The 20,157-nt window shown below is 48.0% G+C and overlaps 2 protein-coding genes across 6 annotated transcripts in view; one reads left to right on the forward strand and one right to left on the reverse strand.

The window, feature by feature from the left end:
* Habp2 (hyaluronan binding protein 2) overlaps positions 1-1,997 on the forward strand; it is a 31,371-nt gene extending 29,374 nt beyond the window's left edge. For both annotated transcript variants that reach the window (XM_034489379.2, XM_076925242.1), the window contains one exon: positions 1,471-1,997. In XM_034489379.2, the coding sequence (XP_034345270.2) occupies positions 1,471-1,635 (165 nt within the window). In that variant the 3' untranslated portion in view covers positions 1,636-1,997. The remainder of the gene's footprint in view (positions 1-1,470) is intronic.
* Positions 1,690-20,157, reverse strand: part of Nrap (nebulin related anchoring protein) — a 78,032-nt gene continuing 59,564 nt past the window's right edge. For all 4 annotated transcript variants that reach the window (XM_076925223.1, XM_034483760.2, XM_076925213.1 and 1 more), the window contains 10 exons: positions 19,089-19,193; positions 18,646-18,753; positions 17,512-17,823; positions 11,232-11,336; positions 9,919-10,017; positions 8,618-8,722; positions 5,649-5,756; positions 3,620-3,931; positions 2,756-2,887; positions 1,690-2,175 (listed from right to left, as the gene is read on the reverse strand). In XM_076925223.1, the coding sequence (XP_076781338.1) occupies positions 2,071-2,175; positions 2,756-2,887; positions 3,620-3,931; positions 5,649-5,756; positions 8,618-8,722; positions 9,919-10,017; positions 11,232-11,336; positions 17,512-17,823; positions 18,646-18,753; positions 19,089-19,193 (1,491 nt within the window). In that variant the 3' untranslated portion in view covers positions 1,690-2,070. The remainder of the gene's footprint in view (positions 2,176-2,755; positions 2,888-3,619; positions 3,932-5,648; positions 5,757-8,617; positions 8,723-9,918; positions 10,018-11,231; positions 11,337-17,511; positions 17,824-18,645; positions 18,754-19,088; positions 19,194-20,157) is intronic.

The following is a 20,157-nucleotide window of genomic DNA, read 5'->3' on the forward strand; positions in this document are numbered from 1 at the left end:
AGATGGGGTATTGTAATAACTGTAATCACATATTGCTGCACCAGCATCCTATGATGTCACCATCATGCATTACAAAGGCTTGTAGATATTATCAATGTCAGTAGCAGCAGAGTACAAAGTGACAGACAGGAACGAGATCAGAACAACCCAGGTGTGTGCAACACCAGAGCCTTTGCTACCCTGCTCCACTCTAATAACGGCAAATCCTCAGCAGCTAAGGTCTATGGAGATTCAAACATGATCCTGGAGACAGAGGAGGTAGTGATTCCATCACCTGTAGGCTAAGGGGAACTCAGGTCCCTGCCCCAAATCCAATCCCACACCCCATTTAACTCAGGGCTTGTATCACATGGAATGCATTATCCCTAGACTCCCAGGATCAGCTCCGTTTAGGCTTTCTGCTTGTCCTTACACACTGCCCAGCTGTCCTAAAAAAACCCAGCATAGCCGCATCCTGATCCTGTACCGTGACAGAGCCTCCCTACAAATGGACCCAATGACAACCAGCCAACACAGAGCCTGTTTGGGCTTGGAAACTGGAATTCCTCTCTCCAGAGTTTACGGCTCTGTTTTGATCCTCTATACCTCTATAATATAATATAATATAATATAATAGTCACATACTCAGAATGGAGAAGAGAAAGTAGGTGTGGTTTTTCCTAAGCTCTTGGAGGATAAGCAGGGTCACCAGGGTCACAGTTTGCTAGGTTTTCTGCATAACTCAACTCACGTCTATACTGAAAGGAAGCCCTGATAGCTATGGTCTTGAAGACTGATTCTGTCTTGTATTATAAGACCTCGATCAATCATTGAAAAGGTGTGTCAGACTTCAGATAGCTATAATGTGACCATAAGATCACAAGGTATTGATTGGTTATAATTAGGAGAGTAAGTTATGTAATGAAAGTTGTTAGTTGTGATGACTGAGCAAGCTGTTTCCTCCCTGCTTCCCTCCTGCCCATCTCTCTGCCCTGGCCTACACACCTCCGAGAGAATCTCCACAATTCCCCTCAGGAACAGAATTCCTCTGTGGTTGTCCATAGCTCTCTACTGAAAAAGCAAGGCCTCAGGTCACAGGTCAACAGGCAGTAGGTTGAAGATACAGGCTACCTCTGAGTCTCTGCCCTACTCCTTAAATGTGGGTTTGTCCAAACAAACCATCACCCACCTTTGGTCAGCTACTAAAAGACGTTGAGGAGACCTGGGAACTGAAAATTCTAGAATTGAGAGTTAGGAAGCATTACTTATCCACAGTTCAGGGCTTCAAGCTTTTTCCAAACTAAGGAACTGAAGCTGGGGTTAGCTTCTCTCCCTCTGGAGCCATGCATCATGGGAAGCTTGAAAAGAGCCTTGGTACTGGTATCTAGAGAAGCCCAGAGTAGCTAGCAGGCTCTACCATCCCCTCATAGGCAGTTTGGGACATGTCTGAACCTATTTCCCAAGGCTGAACCTCTTTTGCTCTTCCTTTAGGGCGACTCGGGGGGCCCTCTAACCTGTGAGAAGGATGGAATTTACTACGTCTATGGGATTGTAAGCTGGGGTCAGGAATGTGGGAAGAAGCCAGGAGTCTACACTCAAGTTACCAAGTTCCTGAATTGGATAAAGACCACCATGCACAGGGAGGCTGGCCTCTGAGGTGCTGTCTGCAGAGCCTTGAAGCCCCTCTTGTTTGGTGCTAAAGAAGAGGGGCTTTATCTCATGAGACCCACTCTGCCCTTCTCTCCCTGGGAACCAACAAGAAATACATTACCTTGCTCTGCTCCTGACAAGTGTACCTTCTAGAAAACCAGAATTCAGAGACATTCTTCACCATGGAGACCTGCAAATCTGAGATTCCCGCATCCCTAGCACCAGGGAATGTTACTCTTCTGCCCACAGCATCAGGGTCCTCCACAGAACGAGCCAGTCTCATGCAGCCATCAGAGAAAAACCCCCCAAATCACAAGCTCTTTGTTTGCTTCCAGAGTTGTTTTAATAAAGGCAGATGTGAAAGTGGGGAGGATGTGACATTTTTTAAACACTCGCTCATGCAGACTGAAGCCCTCAAGGTGGCTTCTTTCTCAAGGAGGCTCACATCAGCAGAGTCTTCTTCCTGTTGATATGCAGGATCTCCGAGGCATCTGGGTTCACTCCCCTGCTCTGATGATCTCCAAGCTCCACTGCCTCTGGTTCCACCTGCAGAAGCCACACATAGTGCCCCCACTCCCTGAGTTCACACAAAATCCCCTTGCTGCTCACACAAGCCGTGCTAAGATGCCCGGCAAACATCTAACACATTTCCCTCCCCTCCTTTGTCCTCTCTTCCACCCTCCCCAAGAAAAAGGAACCTCAAGGCAAAGATGAGACAGAAGCAAAGCCTGTTTCTCATTTAGATGTGGCGTCTCTCTCCTGAACAAAGTAGGGTTCAAAATGTAGACTGCTGGAGCCAGCAAGTCCCTGACCCTTTCCGAGAATGTAACGAGCAAGCAGTCAGCGCAGCCTGGGCTGCCCTGGCCCGGGATTGATGTCGCCCTGGTAGGTTTGCCTCTGCAGAACTAATGGCTGTGACTTCAGAGGAAGCCCGCAGGAAGTTTAACCCACGTGTCATCTGCCCGGTCATCTCAGACCCATGAAATTAGGCGCCTTGTTCAGCTGCCTTTCACGCTTCCTTAGAACTAGCTGACCTTTGGCCAAAAATAAACTTTGAAAAGCAACAATGAGTTTGTGTTTCCCGTGGTCTCGCAAGGCAGGGTGCAGCTTGTGGCTTGTTACTCACAGAAGCCCCCTGGATTCCCAGGCCCCTCCTGTTGGCCAGTTCTGCAGCCCGTCGAGCCATTTCCACTTTGTAGGAGCCAGGAGGGGTCCAGCCAACACCTCGAGTCAGGTTTAAGTCAGATTTGTACTTGACCTTGAGGGAAGGAAGAAACAAGAGGAAAATCAGCGGGATTGGGTGCTTTGACCGCCAAGTGAGGGATTGAAAGGCAGCCTGGAGATGCAGACGACACTGACATCATTAAAGTCAGGACAAAGAGCAGTCAGGTGATGCACAGAGGACCTGAACAATGAGCCCGGCATGCCTGAAATCCTCCCATTGAAACAGTGGGAATTCCAGTGGGGTAGAATACCCTGGGGACACATGGTTCAAGTCTAAGTGCCTACTGAATGTGCTCTGTGTCCTTGGGAAACTCCCCTCCCCTCTCTGAGCTTCAGTTGCTTATCAGGGAAAGCATAAAACTAGCTTCTGTAATTATCAAGACCCCATGAAAATAGCAGAATGGAACCATCGGGGGGGTCAAGCCTTCAGACTGGACAGCTCTGAGTGGCTGAGCACACGAGGAACATGCATAAGGCCCTTGGCTCAATCCCCAATGCCAATTAATTAATTAAGAAAAATAAGAAGTTGGGCTGTCACAACAAATACACTGGAGCTGCTGCTTATTTCCCTTGTGATCTTAGGTTGCTGACTCCTCCTGGCTTGGGTTTCTTGTCTGTTAAAAAGACAGCACTGGAACCGGAAATAACACGCTGCCCAATCCTGAGAAAGCATTTGATACAGGTGTGGCTGAATTGGGAATGGCTGTCATGCCTTCTCAGCCTGCTCCCCCCAGAATGTGACGGGGCATATATGGAGGCAGCTCACATCACTCTGTAGCTGGTGGGCTTTCTGGGCATGCTTCAGGCCCAGTTGTTCTGGGTCGCTGGTGTGCTGGGGCAGCGGCTGCCTATAGAGCACATCACTGGCCAGTTGCTGGCTCCTCTTGGCCTGGAGAAAGCCAGGTTGGTCAGCGCGGCTGTGGAACTGGGAGCAAGCTTTGGCAAAGTCCTTCCTGTACTCGTTGTCACTCTGGAGCCTGCTGACTTGGAGGAAATGCCTCATCCTCGGGTCGTCATTGATGCTGCGGTACCCAATCTGTAGGCCCCGGTCCCTCAGAAATGCCTCTTTGTACCGGAACTGCAAATCAGAGAGGCAGAGAGAGGTGATGAGGGTGCCCTTCCCCTTCAAAGCCAGCCTCCCTACAGAGGATAGACTGCAGGATTTCAGCAGGAAGCGCAACGGTGGATAAGGGAGTAAGCTTTGGAATCAAAGCAAACTGTATGGTCTTGGAGCAGCTGTGGAGCCTCTCTGAACATCTGATAAAACAGGAGAATAAATCTTCACCCCATGGGATGTTGAGAGAGGTCAAAGATACAGGACTGAAATGCAATCCACATCCATTGATGATGCCCTGTATGTATACTTGTAACCTAGGATGTGGTAGGATGCACCTGTAACCTCAGGTGTGTGGTGTGCACCTGTAACCTCAGGTGTGTGGTGTGCACCTGTAACCTCAGGTGTGTGGTGTGCACCTGTAACCTCAGGTGTGTGGTGTGCACCTGTAACCTCAGGTGTGTGGTGTGCACCTGTAACCTCAGGTGTGGTAGTGTGCACCTGTAACCTCAGGTGTGTGGTGTGCACCTGTAACCTCAGGTGTGTGGTGTGCACCTGTAACCTCAGGTGTGTGGTGTGCACCTGTAACCTCAGGTGTGTAGTGTGCACCTGTAACCTTAGGTGTGGTAGGATGCACCTGTAACCTCAGGTGTGTAGTGTGCACCTGTAACCTCAGGTGTGTAGTGTGCACCTGTAACCTCAGGTGTGTGGTGTGCACCTGTAACCTCAGGTGTGTGGTATGCACCTGTAACCTCAGGTGTGTGGTGTGCACCTGTAACCTTAGGTGTGGTAGGATGCACCTGTAACCTCAGGTGTGGTAGGATGCACCTGTAACCTCAGGTGTGTAGTGTGCACCTGTAACCTCAGGTGTGGTAGTGTGCACCTGTAACCTCAGGTGTAGTAGAATGCACCTGTGACCTCAGGTGTGGTAGGATGCACCTGTAACCTCAGGTGTGTAGTGTGCACCTGTAACCTCAGGTGTGGAAGAATGCACCTGTAACCCTGTGTGGCTGCTGTAAGTACCACTCCAACAGGAATGGAAGTGAGTCATTCTTTCTTCTGTTCTCCCTACATTCGGGGACCAAGGCTAATGCTTTTCAAATCACTTAAAAGTGAAGAATCTAGTTCATTTTACACAGTCACACTTCTTATTTTATCTTGTGTATATGTGTATATGTATCAATTTGTGTGTGTGTGAGTTGGGGAATATATGTGCCACAGTGTACTTGTGGAGGTCAGAGGACAGCACTTGGCCTTCTACAGTGTTAGAGATAGTCTCATGTTAGCTAGTATATGTGTCAGGCTAGCACATCTGCAGCTACAGACACATACCACCACACCTGGCTTTACATGAGATCTGTGAGTTTGAACATGAGTCCTCATGCTTGCACAGAAGCAATTTCACAAGAGGTTCATTACTACAAACTGATCAGACACAAAAGCACAGATTCCTTGGCTTCCAGATGACCCTCACCAACTACTGTGTACCTCTCCTAAAAACGTTGCCAAAACCAAACCAAACCAAACCAAACCAAACCAAACCAAACCAAACCAAACCCTTCGCAAGCCCCTATTTGTGGCTACAATCCTAAGAGCCAGGCCCATGTTCTCCATGCATTCCACTTCCCTTTTAGTGTGGAGAAACACAGTCTGGTGGCCCACGAGTCTTTCCTGTGCCTTTTGGCTCACTCGGATAACCAGGGAGAACTCTATCATCTGCAGACAGGGTTTGGAGTCTTACATCACTGGCAATATCCCTGGATGCCCTCGCAGTCTGGAATGGGATAGCATCCAGCCTGAAGTCATAGCCGCCAGCCCGGTTCTGCTCCCAGGCATTCCTGTAGACTTTCTGGTGAGAGAACAAGAACACTTGAGTGAGGAGCAACCACTGCTTACATGCTATTTGGTCTCAGCTGATCCCAGATGATCCCAGCTGGTCTCATCTGGTCTCAGCTGGTCTCATCTGGTCTCATCTGGTCTCATCTGGTCTCAGCTGGTCTCAGCTGGTCTCAGCTGGTCTCAGCTGGTCTCAGCTGGTCTCAGCAGGAATCAGGCTCCAGGGATATCTGAGTTCATGGCCCTTTTGAGGCTAGGGACTTCCTAACTCTAGGATTGATGGGACTGGCCATAAAGGGTTTCTGCTCTTCAGGAGTTGGGGTCTGTGGGTCTAGCTTGCTTACCACACCCTGCTATTCTCAGGGGCCTTACACCATCCATTCTTTGTCTGGATCTCTTGTCGGTCTTATCTTTTCAGGCTCCTGACCCAAGAAACATGAGGTGCTCCCACATGTTAGAAGTGCTCTCTCTCTCCCACCTCTTGTTCCACTGACTCCCTGAGGTTCAGTCTAGCTGTGATACCTCACCCCACCACTAGGAGGCACGGTATATCGCTCAAGCACTCCAGAGCTGTGCAGGGAGGTCAGAGCTTTCATCTCAGTTAAATGAATTGTCAAGAACATGATAGATACTTGGGGAATGAAACAAGGGAAGACAGGCAGCTGAAAAGCAAAGTGCTCCGCCCACTTTTATTCTGGCCCTAGCACTGAAAGAGAAGCAGGAAGTAAGTGCCTGGGCCAAGCAGAGCAGATCTTATCCTCTACCTGTGACTGCTATGATCACACCACCTTGACCTCCAACTCTAACACTCAAATACACCAGTCCCAAGAAACACAGAACCAAGCCTTGCAATGGGAACCATCTAACTCCGGTCACGGTCAGAGCCAACTGCTTCCACGGACTGGGTCACTATCTAGCTTAATTTAACAGTGTGGACCGGAAGATATTCAAGAGGAGGAGGAGTCAGAATATAATCCAGCAACAACCCCTTCTAGCAGTCTGCTTCCTGTCCCGAAGGCTTCCAAGGATGTGTGAGTGGGAAGTGGAGACAAGAACCCCAAACACTTTATGGGGGGGGGGGACCCAGTGCTTTCCCGATAAGAGCCTCTGCCCCACATCTGGGCCAGTTAATGATGCCAAACTTTCCACCAGCTTCAAGTCTAACACCAAGCTGTGTCAGTGGCCTGTGCACTCCAGCCTCGGGTAACTTGGGGACACCTGTAGACGCAGTGGCCTGAACTGGGGTTGTCCTCAGTGCATGAGCTCTCTTTCTCCAGTGCCCCCCCACCCCCACTGCTTGCTTATGGCGGCATCCTCTTGTGTTTTCTATGCTACTGAGGTCTCTGGCATTCTTTACATTCCACAGGCGTGGCGGCGGGCTTTGATTCGGAACCCTGGGCGCCCCTCTTCTTGATCACAGTTTTGTCCGCGGCCTCACACATTAGAGTCATTTGATTTTTGAGTTATTTCGGCTGCCTTGCACATCTCAATGGCTTTCTTTGCTCGGGAAGGTCACTTTGCCTCCACATCCTCCGCACAGCGCACTTGATCCAATTGTACACAGCCCACACGCCCCTGAAGAAGTGCTCTTTCAAACGAGGTTCACGAGTTCTCCACACCCCATGAGCCCTGGTGGCTAATTTCAGCTCCAGGACTCTGCAGGCTGTCCCCTCCACCTTGTGAGAGCAAGCACACTGCTCTTGCCAGCCCAGGGTAGTTGTCCTCCTTAAACTGGGACCCTCATGAACTAGTACTTTCCTCCCATCCGTGGGCTGAGGGCTGGATAGTTGCTTCAGTAGAGACCTGGCCTCCCCATCCTTGGGAATTAATGAGCTGGGCCTTCTGTGCCAGTTCTGCAGAGGGGGCGGTCCAGCTTCCCCAGATGGAGGCCAGCCCACCAGAGCTGCTTTCTAAAATTATCCCTCGCTCGTCGCTCGTTCCTCAAAAGCATCAAATGGTCGTAATAACTCATATTTACAAAGCACGAAAGCATTCACCGTGCGGGATCCCACAGGGCTTTACAACTACAACAAACTAATACACACGCTAACTAGAAGGCGCCTCTCTCCAACCCCTGCAAGGCAGCCACCTCTGGGGTGAACAGCAGCAGCTGTCGATCCACACACAGCCCCAGGACACAATGGCCAGGCCAGGCAAGGAAGAATGTCTGGACGCCAGGAGGCCGCTCGCTGCCCCAGGCCGACACACTCAGCCTGTGTTATTCCGACCTGACGGTGTCTTTTGATTGCACCGTTTCTTTACCTGTCATCTGGGGATCACAGCGTCGCTGGCTGAGCGGCTGCCTGTTCTATTAAACCAGGGGCCTCCAACCCCTGCCAACAACAAGCCCGAGTTTAGGAAACAGTGTGTTGGTTATGCACGCAAAGGGCAGGTGTCCAAGGGAAGCTGGACTGTTGGCAGGCACGGTTCCGTGCACAAAGGAGCCGGCGACGTTGGGAACATCTTTTCAAACCTAAAGTAAGATGGTGTCATTCCATCCACCAGACGTCTCTGAATGGCTAAAGAGAGGTGACCAAGAAATTAACAGAGCAGGTATGTCTACACCTGCGAGCTCCTGGGACTATACCCCTGACCATTGCCAGGCACATGACTGAGGCCTTCGAAGCCCAGCCTAGAATCAGAACGTTAGAGCCACCAGAGACTTTCATTTAGCTCAGCTCTCTCGCTTTCCCTCAGGGAGGGAAAATGATAGGAAATCACGGGAGCAGTTTGTCCTGCTCTGGGTACAGGGATTTTTTTCACTTCTACATCCTCCTTCTTGGACTTAAAAAGAAAAAGTCAATAAATCACTTGAGGGCTGGAAGTGTTACAGAAGCTGGCACACAGCACCCGTGCCTGCCTATGGCTACTTACGTCACTCAGATGCATTGCGTTCATGCGGGCTCGGGTGAAATCCGGGTGGTCTGGGATTGGGGTGTACCTATGCAGGGAGTCTGCGTCTCCCAACCTGTACAGGCGCTGCGGGCAAGACAAAACAGTCACGGCAGAGCTGAGGTAGAGCTGTCCTTGGTTCCCTCCCCTGGGCCTTCCCATCAGCTATGTGAAGCAGAATTCAGCACTGTTCTTTGAGACAATCCTAGAATTTTCTGCTGAGTAGAAGGTGCCTACGTGGCCAGGATCACGCGATAGTGAACACTGTTGAAATAGTCACATGATCTGTTCCAAAATGGACCACAAACCAACAACTCCCTCATTGGTCATGCCTGTGTATGTCACTTGGCCACAAGTGGGTGGCTATGTCTCAGACCCTCTGCAACTCAATGCATGTGTTCACTGGTAACTAGAGACAACCCCCAGCCTCGAAGCCCAGTTGTTGAGCATGAATTGTTGTAATAAGGAACAGAAAACCTTTTTTATTAATCATAAGTCTTGGTGCTTACTAAGGTTTCCATAGTTTACCCAGATCCCACAAAGACACAATTTTAAAATTGATGCTTCGCCTTGGTTTACATTCTTAGAGCAGCAATGTAAGTAAAGCCTTGCCAACAGCTCCAAGAAGCAGTTGGATCCTGTTTATTTCTACAGGTGTAAGCATCCTATTTCTGATCACTCCCAACACCAGTTAGGCTTGGAAAATGGGAACCGTTCAGGACAGCATTCGGGACTCTGGACGTCCTGTAACTGTGTGGGGAATAAAACCTCTTGGCAATTCAAAGGGGAAAATATACATGCAGTTTCCTGTCTCTTGAAAGAGGAAATGGGGCTAAAATACACAGGGAACACAGGCAGAAGGAAGCTTTGAATATAACAATCCTCTTTTTCACTAGCGGGTTACATGAGGCCTTTTAATTCCATTGCAAACATCAGTAATTAGGACGCGTCTGATCTCACGTTTGGTATTACCAGGTATCATTATGATTAAAACTCAAACCATAATAATGGGATTTATAGAGGACTCACTGTGTTCCTGGGCCTTGCTTAAAGCTGTATTTGTTTTTTCTCATCTAATCCTCTGTAAATTCACTCAACCATATGAAATGACTGCTGTCTCTATTCTCCCACCCCATCCCTCCTTCAGGTAAGGAGAAGGGGAGAATTCGGTCAGAGGAGCTTAGCAACTGGCCCACGATCGCCCAGATGGCTTGCATGCCGGTCTGGCACCAAGCCACAGCGCCTCACTGCACGGCCTAGGTGGGTGGGGTTGAGGAACCCACCTCGTTACAGTGCACATAGCTCTCCCTGGCATGAATGAGGTCTGGAGAGTCAACCACGGTTGTGAACTTGATGCTGTCTGGTCTTTTACGGTACTTGGTCTATAAAAGAAAGGATTCCCATGGGAGATGATTAAATACGACTTCCATCTTTAATCCCAGCTTCTTGGTTCCAAATGTATATCAGGAGACCAGCCACTAGGACTGATAGGCACCTGAAAATCAGGAGTCTGGGAGGGGCTCAAGCTTTCTGCTATGATTAAAAGCATGTAACAAATATTTAGCCTGACCAATACAGATGAGGATTCTTCAACCATTGGACTGGGCATGGGGACCCCAATGGAGGAGTTAGAGAAAGGACTGAAAGAGCTGAAGGGGTTCATAACCCCATAGGAAGAACAAAATCAACCAACTAGACTCCCCCCCCCCCGCCCCCAGAGCTCCCAAGGACTAAACCACCAACCTAAGAGTGCATATCAGAGGGACCCATGATTCCAGCTGCATATGGATGATGCCTTGTCTGGCATCAGTGGGAGGGGAAGCCCTTGATCCTGTGGAGGTTCATTGGTGCTAGGGTGGTGAGGCGGGAGTGGGTGGGTGGGTTGGGGAACTTCCTCATAGAAGCAGGGTGGAGGGAGGATGAGATAGGGGGTTTGTAGAGAGGAAACTGGGAAGGGAGATAACATTTGAAATGTAAATAAATTATATATTAAATATATATTAAATATATATTAAATATATATATGGCTCAGATATATATATATATATATATATATATATATATATATATATATAAAATTCTGTAAAGGAGTCCTCTTGTTAAGGAAAGTGGAGCCTTGCTTAGACCCTCTCCAAGCAAGTTCTGTTGTTAATAAAAAAAAAAAAAAACCCAAAGATGGCAGTATTTTCTCAAGGGGACTCTAGGGCAGAGGTTCTAGGCCATCAATCAGTTGGTATTGCTATACCTATGCAACTTTAATACCCATATGGGAGCCAAGTGACCTCACAACACTGGACCAACTCTTGGGTAGATAGAGATTCCCCACATCGGATGATGACTGGTCACAATGTATTTAGTAAGAAGCTCCTAATATCTTTAATGCCCTCAACTCCCAGGCAATGAATTAGTTATAGGAAAAAATATTGTTTTAGGTTTGGCTTGCAAATGGCTCAGAAAAGATGCACCCAGAAAAGATGCTGGGTGTCTGTCAGCTGTGGGTCTGTCTTGGCATGGTCTCTACTGTGTAAACAGGTTCCCTATTCAAAAAGGAATGCTCCAGTTGCACGTGCCACTCAGGAAGATGCGCAGATGGTACCTCACTGATGAGCTCTCCAGCCTTCTTTGCACTCTCTATCTGAGGAGATCGTAGAGCCAGCCATCCTGTTCCCTTCATGCCCATCAAGTCTGCCTTGTAGCGAAACTGCAGAAAGAAAATCAGGGGCTTCTGTCAAGACCATGCCTAGGACCATAGGGCATCTCAGGGAGGCCTTTGCTGTGTAATAATAACAATAAAGAAGAATGATAAGGCCTTTGCAGTCATGCTTCATCCCGTCAGCTCACTGTCTTCACTAAAAGAAGACTCTGGACACCAAGTCCAGCTGTTGTGGGTTTGTGCATTTTTCCACGAATAAAGGAATAACCTAAAGGTACACGAAGGCCCGTCAGCAAGACTTGAAACTGGCAGCAATGACATCCATGGAGAAGAAGCGTTTAAAGGAAGAGCTACGTGCTCAAATCCAAGGATCAACCAGGATTATTCGGGTTCATTCTGCCAGTGAGGTAATCTACCACCTGTCAACCCAGGACGATCTGCACTCGGGGTGAACTGATCAAACGGTTTTGAGCCCCGGATCGAAGCTGCCGTGACTCAGATCAGAGCAAATTACTTTTCCAAAATGCAACTCAGTCTCTGTCATGTGTGAAGGCCAAGACAACTCTTCTTGTGAACACACACACACACACACACACACACACACCACATGTTAAGAGTCCCCGGGGACAAGAAACAGTCAGATTTTTTTTTGTTGTTCTTGATATAGTAGCCACACAGGGTGCCAGAGTCAACTACAAGACAAATTTAAAAACTAAAACAAATTCCAATATGACGGGCCAGCAATGAGCAGGCCCTTTAATCTCCTCAGGCCTCAGTTTACTCTTACCCCCAGCTATAACTTAGTACGATTTGCTCATATTGCAAAACCAGGCAGTCTTCTCTGCTTTCTTTATTTTAAAGGCTTAGAAGGTTAGGCCAGTAACACCATCCCTGGGAGAAAATAAATAGGCTCTTTCCAGCGGTGGCTCTGATTCAAGCCCCCAACCTGTCGAATCTCATTAGGAGTCCTTGATCTACCTGCATCACCTAAATGATGCCGTCACCCAGCTCCCTTTCTTCTCCTCTTTATGGAAATTGGGTATTTTTTTTTTAAAGGTAGAAAAAGCGTCTCTAAGGAAATCTGAAATTCGGCACTAAACGAAGTTTGATGGAGTCTGTCTAATTTAGATATAAGCCCTGCTATAACGCAAAATATCGTTCCAGATGTCAGCCTCTCGGTCTCTTTAGCTGGCTTTCATTTCAGGATCCACAGTGCTCCTCACAGCCGGCCTCAAAGAGGGTCTGTTTCTGATCTACTGTCTGCTGGTTAATGCCCCTGTGTCAATCCCACACTGGTCTCCGACCGGCGAAGGGGAGGGCATTCCTCATGCTCGGGAGCAGGTTTCAAAACCCCATGTCAGTAAGATTGCTTTTCATACCGTGTCTTTTCAGTCTACCGCGGCAATGCTTTTGCCTTCGACTCTGATAAAGAACAGAGAAAATTGGATAAATTTCTAAGTTGGAGAGAATAATCCTACAGGGCCTCTTCATAGCCAGGCTCTGCTCCTTTTATGAGCGAGATGAAGTGCGGGGCACCCTTTCAACTCGCCTCTTGTTCAGCGGAACAGTCCGATTACAGGTAAGACAGAAAGCAAGATGCAGGTTCCCCGAAGGGCTGACTGTGCCTTGACTGCTATAAACAGATCATCCATTGATATCTCAGCCCCCAGCCCAGCTTTCGCTATCCACGCAGACCCTAAAAACAACACCCCCACCCCAGACTTCACAATGAAAGAAAGGAGAAAGTAGGGGAGCCGAGAAGACTGAGCTATCCAAAGATGGTTTCAGAGAATTAGTCTAAGAAAGGAATAAACCTTCTCAGACTGCCCAAGCTCATCTGACTTACCCAAATGGCAGATTCCCTTTCCCCTTACACAAACTAAGGCCTGGAGGCCCACTAGAGACATCACATATAGAGCTTTCCCAACAGCTCCATCTTGGAGCAATCTCATGGAAATTCTGTAAGCACAACATTCACTTTCTGAATAGCAGTGATTGTAAGCACTGTGCAAGCAATTGTTCCCAGGAGGTACCTGGAAGAAACTGAGTATTTGTCATTTGAATACACAAAATGCATCCTGACTACCTAGGCAGTGCTTGCGTAGAATCTGTCTCAACGCATGCCCATCCCGCCTTGCAGAGAGGTTCTTGTTCTCACCCACAGAGCAACTTTAATGACCAAATGCTGTTTCATAGACTAAGAGCCACGGGCTGTTGTGATCTTGGTGAGGCCACCAGAAGCCCTCAGGAACACAGACTAGAGCATCTGGGTCATAATATAGCCACCTATGGAAGCCAGAGAGACTGACTGATCATGAAACTAGAGCCGGAAGCCCTGCTCCATCTCTTTCTAGCTGTAGGGCCCTGGGAAAGCCATTTTCTGACAGCTTGTGACCCAAGGCAGATGACGTAGGTGATGATGGTATTATATCTGCTCCTGCAAAAATATGAGTGATATGTGTTCTTTTATATTAAATGAGATTGCAAAGTCTTTATACTAACACCTGGCCCAGGAAGTAGTAAGGGGTCTGTATGTTTTAGCTATTCTTTCCCCTCATGGAGGAACTGAAGCCTGGAGTATTTCAAGAGTCAACTCAAGGTTACCACCCTGGGGAAGGGTGGGGCATGTATGCTTTAAGATTTTCTACAGCCCTGGGATGAGATTACACAGGAGCAGGGAATAACAAACGGACCAAAGAGGTCATGGGAGGCTCTGCCAAGTGTTCATAATGGATGTCCCCAGGCCAGAGTGTACAGGTCGTGACCCTCAAAGGAAAGCAGAGCTTGGGCATGACAGCAGCAATCACGACCTTGTGACGTTTAGCCCAAGCCTGGAACATGTCTCAGACCTTCTGGTACAACCTAATGCTTTCTTCTGGTCAGGGCAGGGAAACACAGAAGCAGCTCAACTAACAAACTCCTGTGGTAGGTGTGGTGCTTAAGAGCACTTGCTGCTTCTGCAGAGGACTGCTCCTTTGACCCCTGCACCAACACAAGCCAACTCCCATCTGCCCATAACGTCAGTTCTGGGAAATAGGGTGCCCTCTTCTGGTCTCTGCAGGCACTACACTCATATAGTTTATGTATGTATGTATGTATGCATGTAAGTATGTATGTATGTATGTATGTATGTATGTATGTATTTATGTATGCATGTATGTATATCAATCATATATATATATATATATATATATATATATATATATATATATATATTAATGAATGAAATTATGAATGAAAAACGGATATGATGATGACTACAATAAAGTTAACACCCGGAACGCTATCACTGTTCATCACAGCTGGGAGTTTGGACTTCTTAACATTCAACCAATCGTAGGCTAAAAACAGTATGAGAGCATCATGTGGTCATTTCTTAGAATGAATTTACAATCCAGAATTGTAAATCTGACCCTGTTGTTAACATGTAAATATTCGGTTTCCAGCTACTGTTTCTCCTATGAAACTATGGTCTCCATACTTTTCAAATGTTAAACTTTTTCTTCTTTCTTTTCAAAAATAAAAGTAATATAAATCATACCTTTGGGTGGTATTTATTTTTTTTTCTCTTTTTTTCCTTCATAAAATAAAACTTGGCATTATGCTGATCCTTTGGTTAAAAGAGAATTTCCTGTGACTCTCAAAAGTCTAATATCATGGGACAGATCAAACTTTGCTTCTTTTCTGATTCTGGGATGGAGTATAGGAAATATAATGACTGCTCAGGTTCACCAAGCTAGCCTAGGGCAGAGCTGGGTATGCATCCACCTGCTGGCTCAGCAATGAGGTATGGTGAATTGTTCATCAATAAGATTATTATTCTACTATTCCCTGGCCATTTCTGTGTCTGTGATACCCTGCTTATTGCCTTGAACTAAGAGCAGGCTATCACAGACACAGAAATGGCCAGGGACTAGTAGAATAATAATGTAGTATTATTACTCTGCCCGGGGGGCAGCAGAACTGAGGTCAGGTGGGGGAACTTATGAGAGCAGCCTGTTTCTTCTAGGATTTTTGTGGACCAGGCTTTAGGCTAAGTTTTTCGAATAGACCAGCCCTCAGCTACAAACTGGGTTCTCAACCTAAGTTAATTTCACTCCCCTGAGGATTTCTTGGAGGCACTTCATTACTTTAGTAAATATAGGCTTGAGACATGGGTGCTCTAAGTGCCTTGTGGTGCTCTGAACACACTTCCACTGTTGGGCCTAAGATCTTCCAATGGTAGGAAGACATGACAAGGGCCAGATGCCTATAGCTTACCGTCTAAAGTGGGAGTACCTTTTGCTTAGGGTTGGCATAGGGCCCAGAGAGATGGTGGTGGTGCTATCTTCCACTCTGCGTGTCCTATACAACCACAGCACACGATCACCGAAGTATCATCACCATGTCCAAGGCTGGGCGAGGATAATGGGCCTGTGCAAGCTCACATGGATGGTGTGGAGGAATGGGAGGTATACCTCAGAAATAGAACTGCAGAGCCTTCCTCCAGGGACGTGGAGCCCAACTGCATCCTCTTCTCCCCACACCTGCCACTGCTCTTGATTAGGGAAAGAGTTCTCCTTCAGGAGCCTTGGGGCCTATACCTGTTGCTACTGTTTTTAGATCCTTTTACAAGAGAGCCAGAGTTCAGAGGGTGAGATCTGAGCCCACCTTACCAAGCCTCCCTAGCAGCTGTAAGCAAAGAATAGCTGTCAGTGTGAGCCACGGTCGGATTCTCTTTAGATCCTCAGCTCCACCCTGTGCTCTCTGCCAATCCACGAAACTTCGCTTTGTTCACCCACTTTCATGTGTATGTAGTGTTCATGGTGTGTATGTGCATGTTCACATGTATGTGGGCATAAGCTTATTCATGGGGGATGTACACTGTGTATGTGCGTGTTCACATGTGTGTGGGCATGAGCATGTTTATGTGGGGTGCACATAGTGTATGTGCATACTCACATGTGTATGAGCATGAGCATGTTCGTGAGGAATGCACACTGTGTACACATGTGTTCACATGTGTATGGGCATGAGGGTGTTTGGGATTCACATTGTATATGTACATGCTCACATGTATACGGGCATAAGTGTGTTCATAGGGTGTACACTGTGTATGTGCATGTTCACATGTGTGTGGGCATGAGCATGTTCGTGGGAGATGTACACTGTGTATGTGCGTGTTCAAGCCTGGAGTTGTCACCAGCTACATTCTGCAGACATTCTCTGCTTTCTTTATTGAGGCAGGGTCTCTCACTGAACCTCAAGTTTGCTGATTTCTGGTGAGCCAAGCTCTCCAGCTTGTCCTGGAGACCCCCGTCTCTGCTTTCCGAGTGCTGAAATGACAGCTGGCTACTATCATCATCTGGCTTTTATGTGGGTTCTGGGGACCCGACCTCTGGCCCCCACACTCGCTTGTCCAGTGCTGTCCACTGAGCTGTCCCCCGCTGGCTTCTGTTTGACATCAAACATATTACAACTGGTCCTGCTCATGGTTTAGCCTTGAAACTTACTGCTCTGGCTGCATAGATTCCTCTCTCCCCTCCCTCATCCCCTTGAGGCCTTTTTCTTCACAAGTTGGGACGTTTCAGTGAGAACTATACGCATGCCCCGTTGTAAATGGCACATAAGCTAGGTAGTGGCGCATGCTGGCACCACTTGTAATCACAGCACTTCAGAAGCTGAGGCAGACCCCTCACATTTGAAGCTATCCTGGGCTACACAGAGAGGCCCTGCCTCAAAAACTTGCATATATGCATGAACACACGCACCTGTGCGAGCACACACACATACACACAAACGTATCTCCCTACCATGGCATCTCCATCTGAGAGATAAGATATTCACCATATCGATCATGATCAGTCTCCCCTTCACAGGGGCTCCACAAGCCTGGGAGATAGGTTTTACTTTTGCTGATGACTGACTACATTCTCCCAAAGGGAGAGAGGAATTGAAGGGATGGAAGAGAAAAGAAGAGGAGAGAGGTGGGATGGTTGGAGGGGAGGAAGGTAGGAAACTCACATCAGGAATTCAGGTGAGAGAAAGTTTCTAAATAGAGATGGAAGACAAGATAAAGCCAGCAGACTGCTGGCTATAGTAGGCGCTCAATAAATATCAGTTGAACAAATAATTCCAACCTGGAGGGCACAGGCCAAGTTCGCAATGGAGAGGGTTCAAAGGTCAAAGAAGAACCTCATGTGTGGCAGAAAGAAGGTGGGGCTGTCGGCACCGTAGAGCCTACCTCACTCTGCAGGGCATGCGCTTTCTTGGCCCAAGCCATCTTCAGATCCTCGGGCAGTGCGGTGAACTCATGGCACTGTGTCCGGTAGTCGTGGTCACTGGCCAGGGCCTGGGCCTTCCTGGCATGGACCAGGTGCACCATATCCATGGGCAGGCGGTACTGAGCTCGGCTGCTGACTGCCTCCTTCCTGTACTGATTCTCACTCTGCAGCTGGCCCATCCGTTGGCAGTGCTGTAGCCGTGGGTCGTCATTCACACTCTGCACCCCAATGAGCTGTCCTCGCTCCTTCACAAACTCGTGCCTATAGAGAAACTGGAAGGGGACGGCCAGCTGAGCAGGCGCCAGTGCACGCATGCCCACCTCACAGCAGCATGGACCCGATGGGTGCCCACTTGTGTGTGTGAGATGTCAGCACAGGCCTTGTAGGGAAGGGGATCACCTCTTCTTGTTTTAAGTTGTGAGAACTACCTCAGGCAGTTTGCCTGAAGCATGCCCCTCCCCGCTCCCTCATGGCTGAAGGATGGAAACATTATACCTCCCTCCTATCTCATTAAAATCTGATTCTCAGAACTTTGGGAAGCTCCCTGCTCCCCTTGTGTGTCCTGTGGCCAGCAGGAGTTTTATCAAATAGGGTAAGAAAGAATCTTGTATTTCATCCACTCATATCTGAAGAACCCTTAGATGCCCCAAAACAGATCTGCCCACTTGAAGTCCATGTTTTCTGTGATTTGTTTGCAGGGGGTGAATGGAGAGAAAGTCACCGTCATGTCCCAAAGCTGTGGATTCTAAAGGGAAGTGACAGCGAGCCAAGGGGAGGCGATCGTCATCTCTTATCTTGCCCTTATTCTGGGTGATGCTTCGAACAGGCAACTCTCAGGTGACTGCTGCCCGCCATTTGCAGGTAGACCAGAGTGGCCAGCTCCTTCTCCTAGAGACCACTGCACACATTTAGCCTATGACTGGCCCTCTCTCCTTTTGTGGAAGGACCTCATTCAGAACTAATATGTTCTACAGGTGACACCTTGTCTCACATGGCTATAGATTTCCTTTAAGTCAGGAAAAATCCGCCTCACACATTGTTTTACATGAAGTTAACAGAGACAGGCAAGATGGAGACCAGGGGATTCCACTCACGTCACTGGCTATGTCTCCAGAGGCCCGTGCAGCCTGGAAGGGGAGCGCGTCTATCGTCAGCTTGTAGCCTTGTGCACGAAGATTATGCCAAGACTCCTTGTATTTTGCCTAAGGTGGGAACACAGGTATATCTTTTAAAAACTATGCGTGAATCGATTAGCAAAGGGGACACGCTCTCTCATTTGTGTCACGGTGTCCTAGAATCTATCTGTGAGTAGCAAATGCTTTCGGTCTCACAGAGCAAACTCTCGTTAGCACACGCCCTGTGGTAGGTTCTGAGCATACATGTACATATGACACGCATGTGGATTTTACATGGGCATCTACAGTGAGTGCTTTTTAGAAACTTCAGCAAAGAGTGGGGAAGCGGCTGTTGGATCAGTTGTAGCACAGAACACGGCAGCTTCAGAGCGCGCTTGGACTTCAGCCGGAGAAGGGCTTACCTCGCTCAGGTTGGCGGCGTTGGTTTTTGCTCGGCTGAATTCAGGCAGACCAAGCGTCATCGTGTACTGGTGTCGCGCAACCTCGCCAGCTGCTCTATAGAGACGCTGAACCCAAATTAAGAATAAGTAAATAAACAGACGAGCGAACAGATGAGTAAGTAGTGAGGCGATACACACAAATTAAACATTAATTAACTGACTAATTAATAATAAATAGATAAGCAAACAAATAGTGAGACACTACACACAAATTAAAAATTAAGTAACTAATTAATTAATCATAAATAAATAAATAGTGAAAAGACAGTGGGCCCATGCTTGCAGCTGGGAAGGCTTCCCCGGACACAGCTTCAGCCTGGGTTGAGGGACATTTCTTTCAGTACAGTGAGGTTGTTTGAGTCACATTGACAGAAATGGAAGGACCGTGTAAATAGCTGCTTTCCTAAACACGGAGGAAGGTAAACAAGGGGCGAGTGTCCTGATATTCATTCCCCTGATACAGAACAAGATGACCTGAGACACCTAATGGAAGCCCTGCTGGTGGAAAGAGCCCTGGTCTGCACCTTTCCCTGATGCCTCGGGATCCCTTCTGAGAGCAAGCTGAGACAGGGCCACCCTGGAGGGCCGGTCCTTGTAATCAGAAATGGGTCAGTGCATGCCAGCTTCTGTAGGGTCAGAGGCCGTCCTAAAACAGCCTCTCTGCAGCACACGGTTTAGAAAGAGCAGGGAGGGGCAAGGAAGAATTTTAAATCTATGGCATCTCTGTGCAAGGCGCTGAACTCTGTCTCTTTTGGGTCCTTTATCTTCAGCTGCCACTTCCAACTTCTGAAGACTTGGGTTGGATGTGGAGGTGAGTGGGAAAAATAGCCAGATCCCCACATAACTTCTGAGAGCTAGCATTGGGAAAATCTTAAGAATAAACATGATGTGATAATAAGTGTCTACCCAGCTGACATGAGAGTCCCAGCAAGGAGAAGAGCTAGGAGGGCAGGAGAAATAATTTTGGCAGAGGAGACCCTTTCCCCACTTTTCTTTCTTATTGGGAATAGCAAATGTTGGGGTGTATAGA

This window comes from Arvicanthis niloticus, chromosome 1, assembly GCF_011762505.2.
Source record: "Arvicanthis niloticus isolate mArvNil1 chromosome 1, mArvNil1.pat.X, whole genome shotgun sequence".
Lineage (NCBI taxonomy): Eukaryota > Metazoa > Chordata > Mammalia > Rodentia > Muridae > Arvicanthis > Arvicanthis niloticus.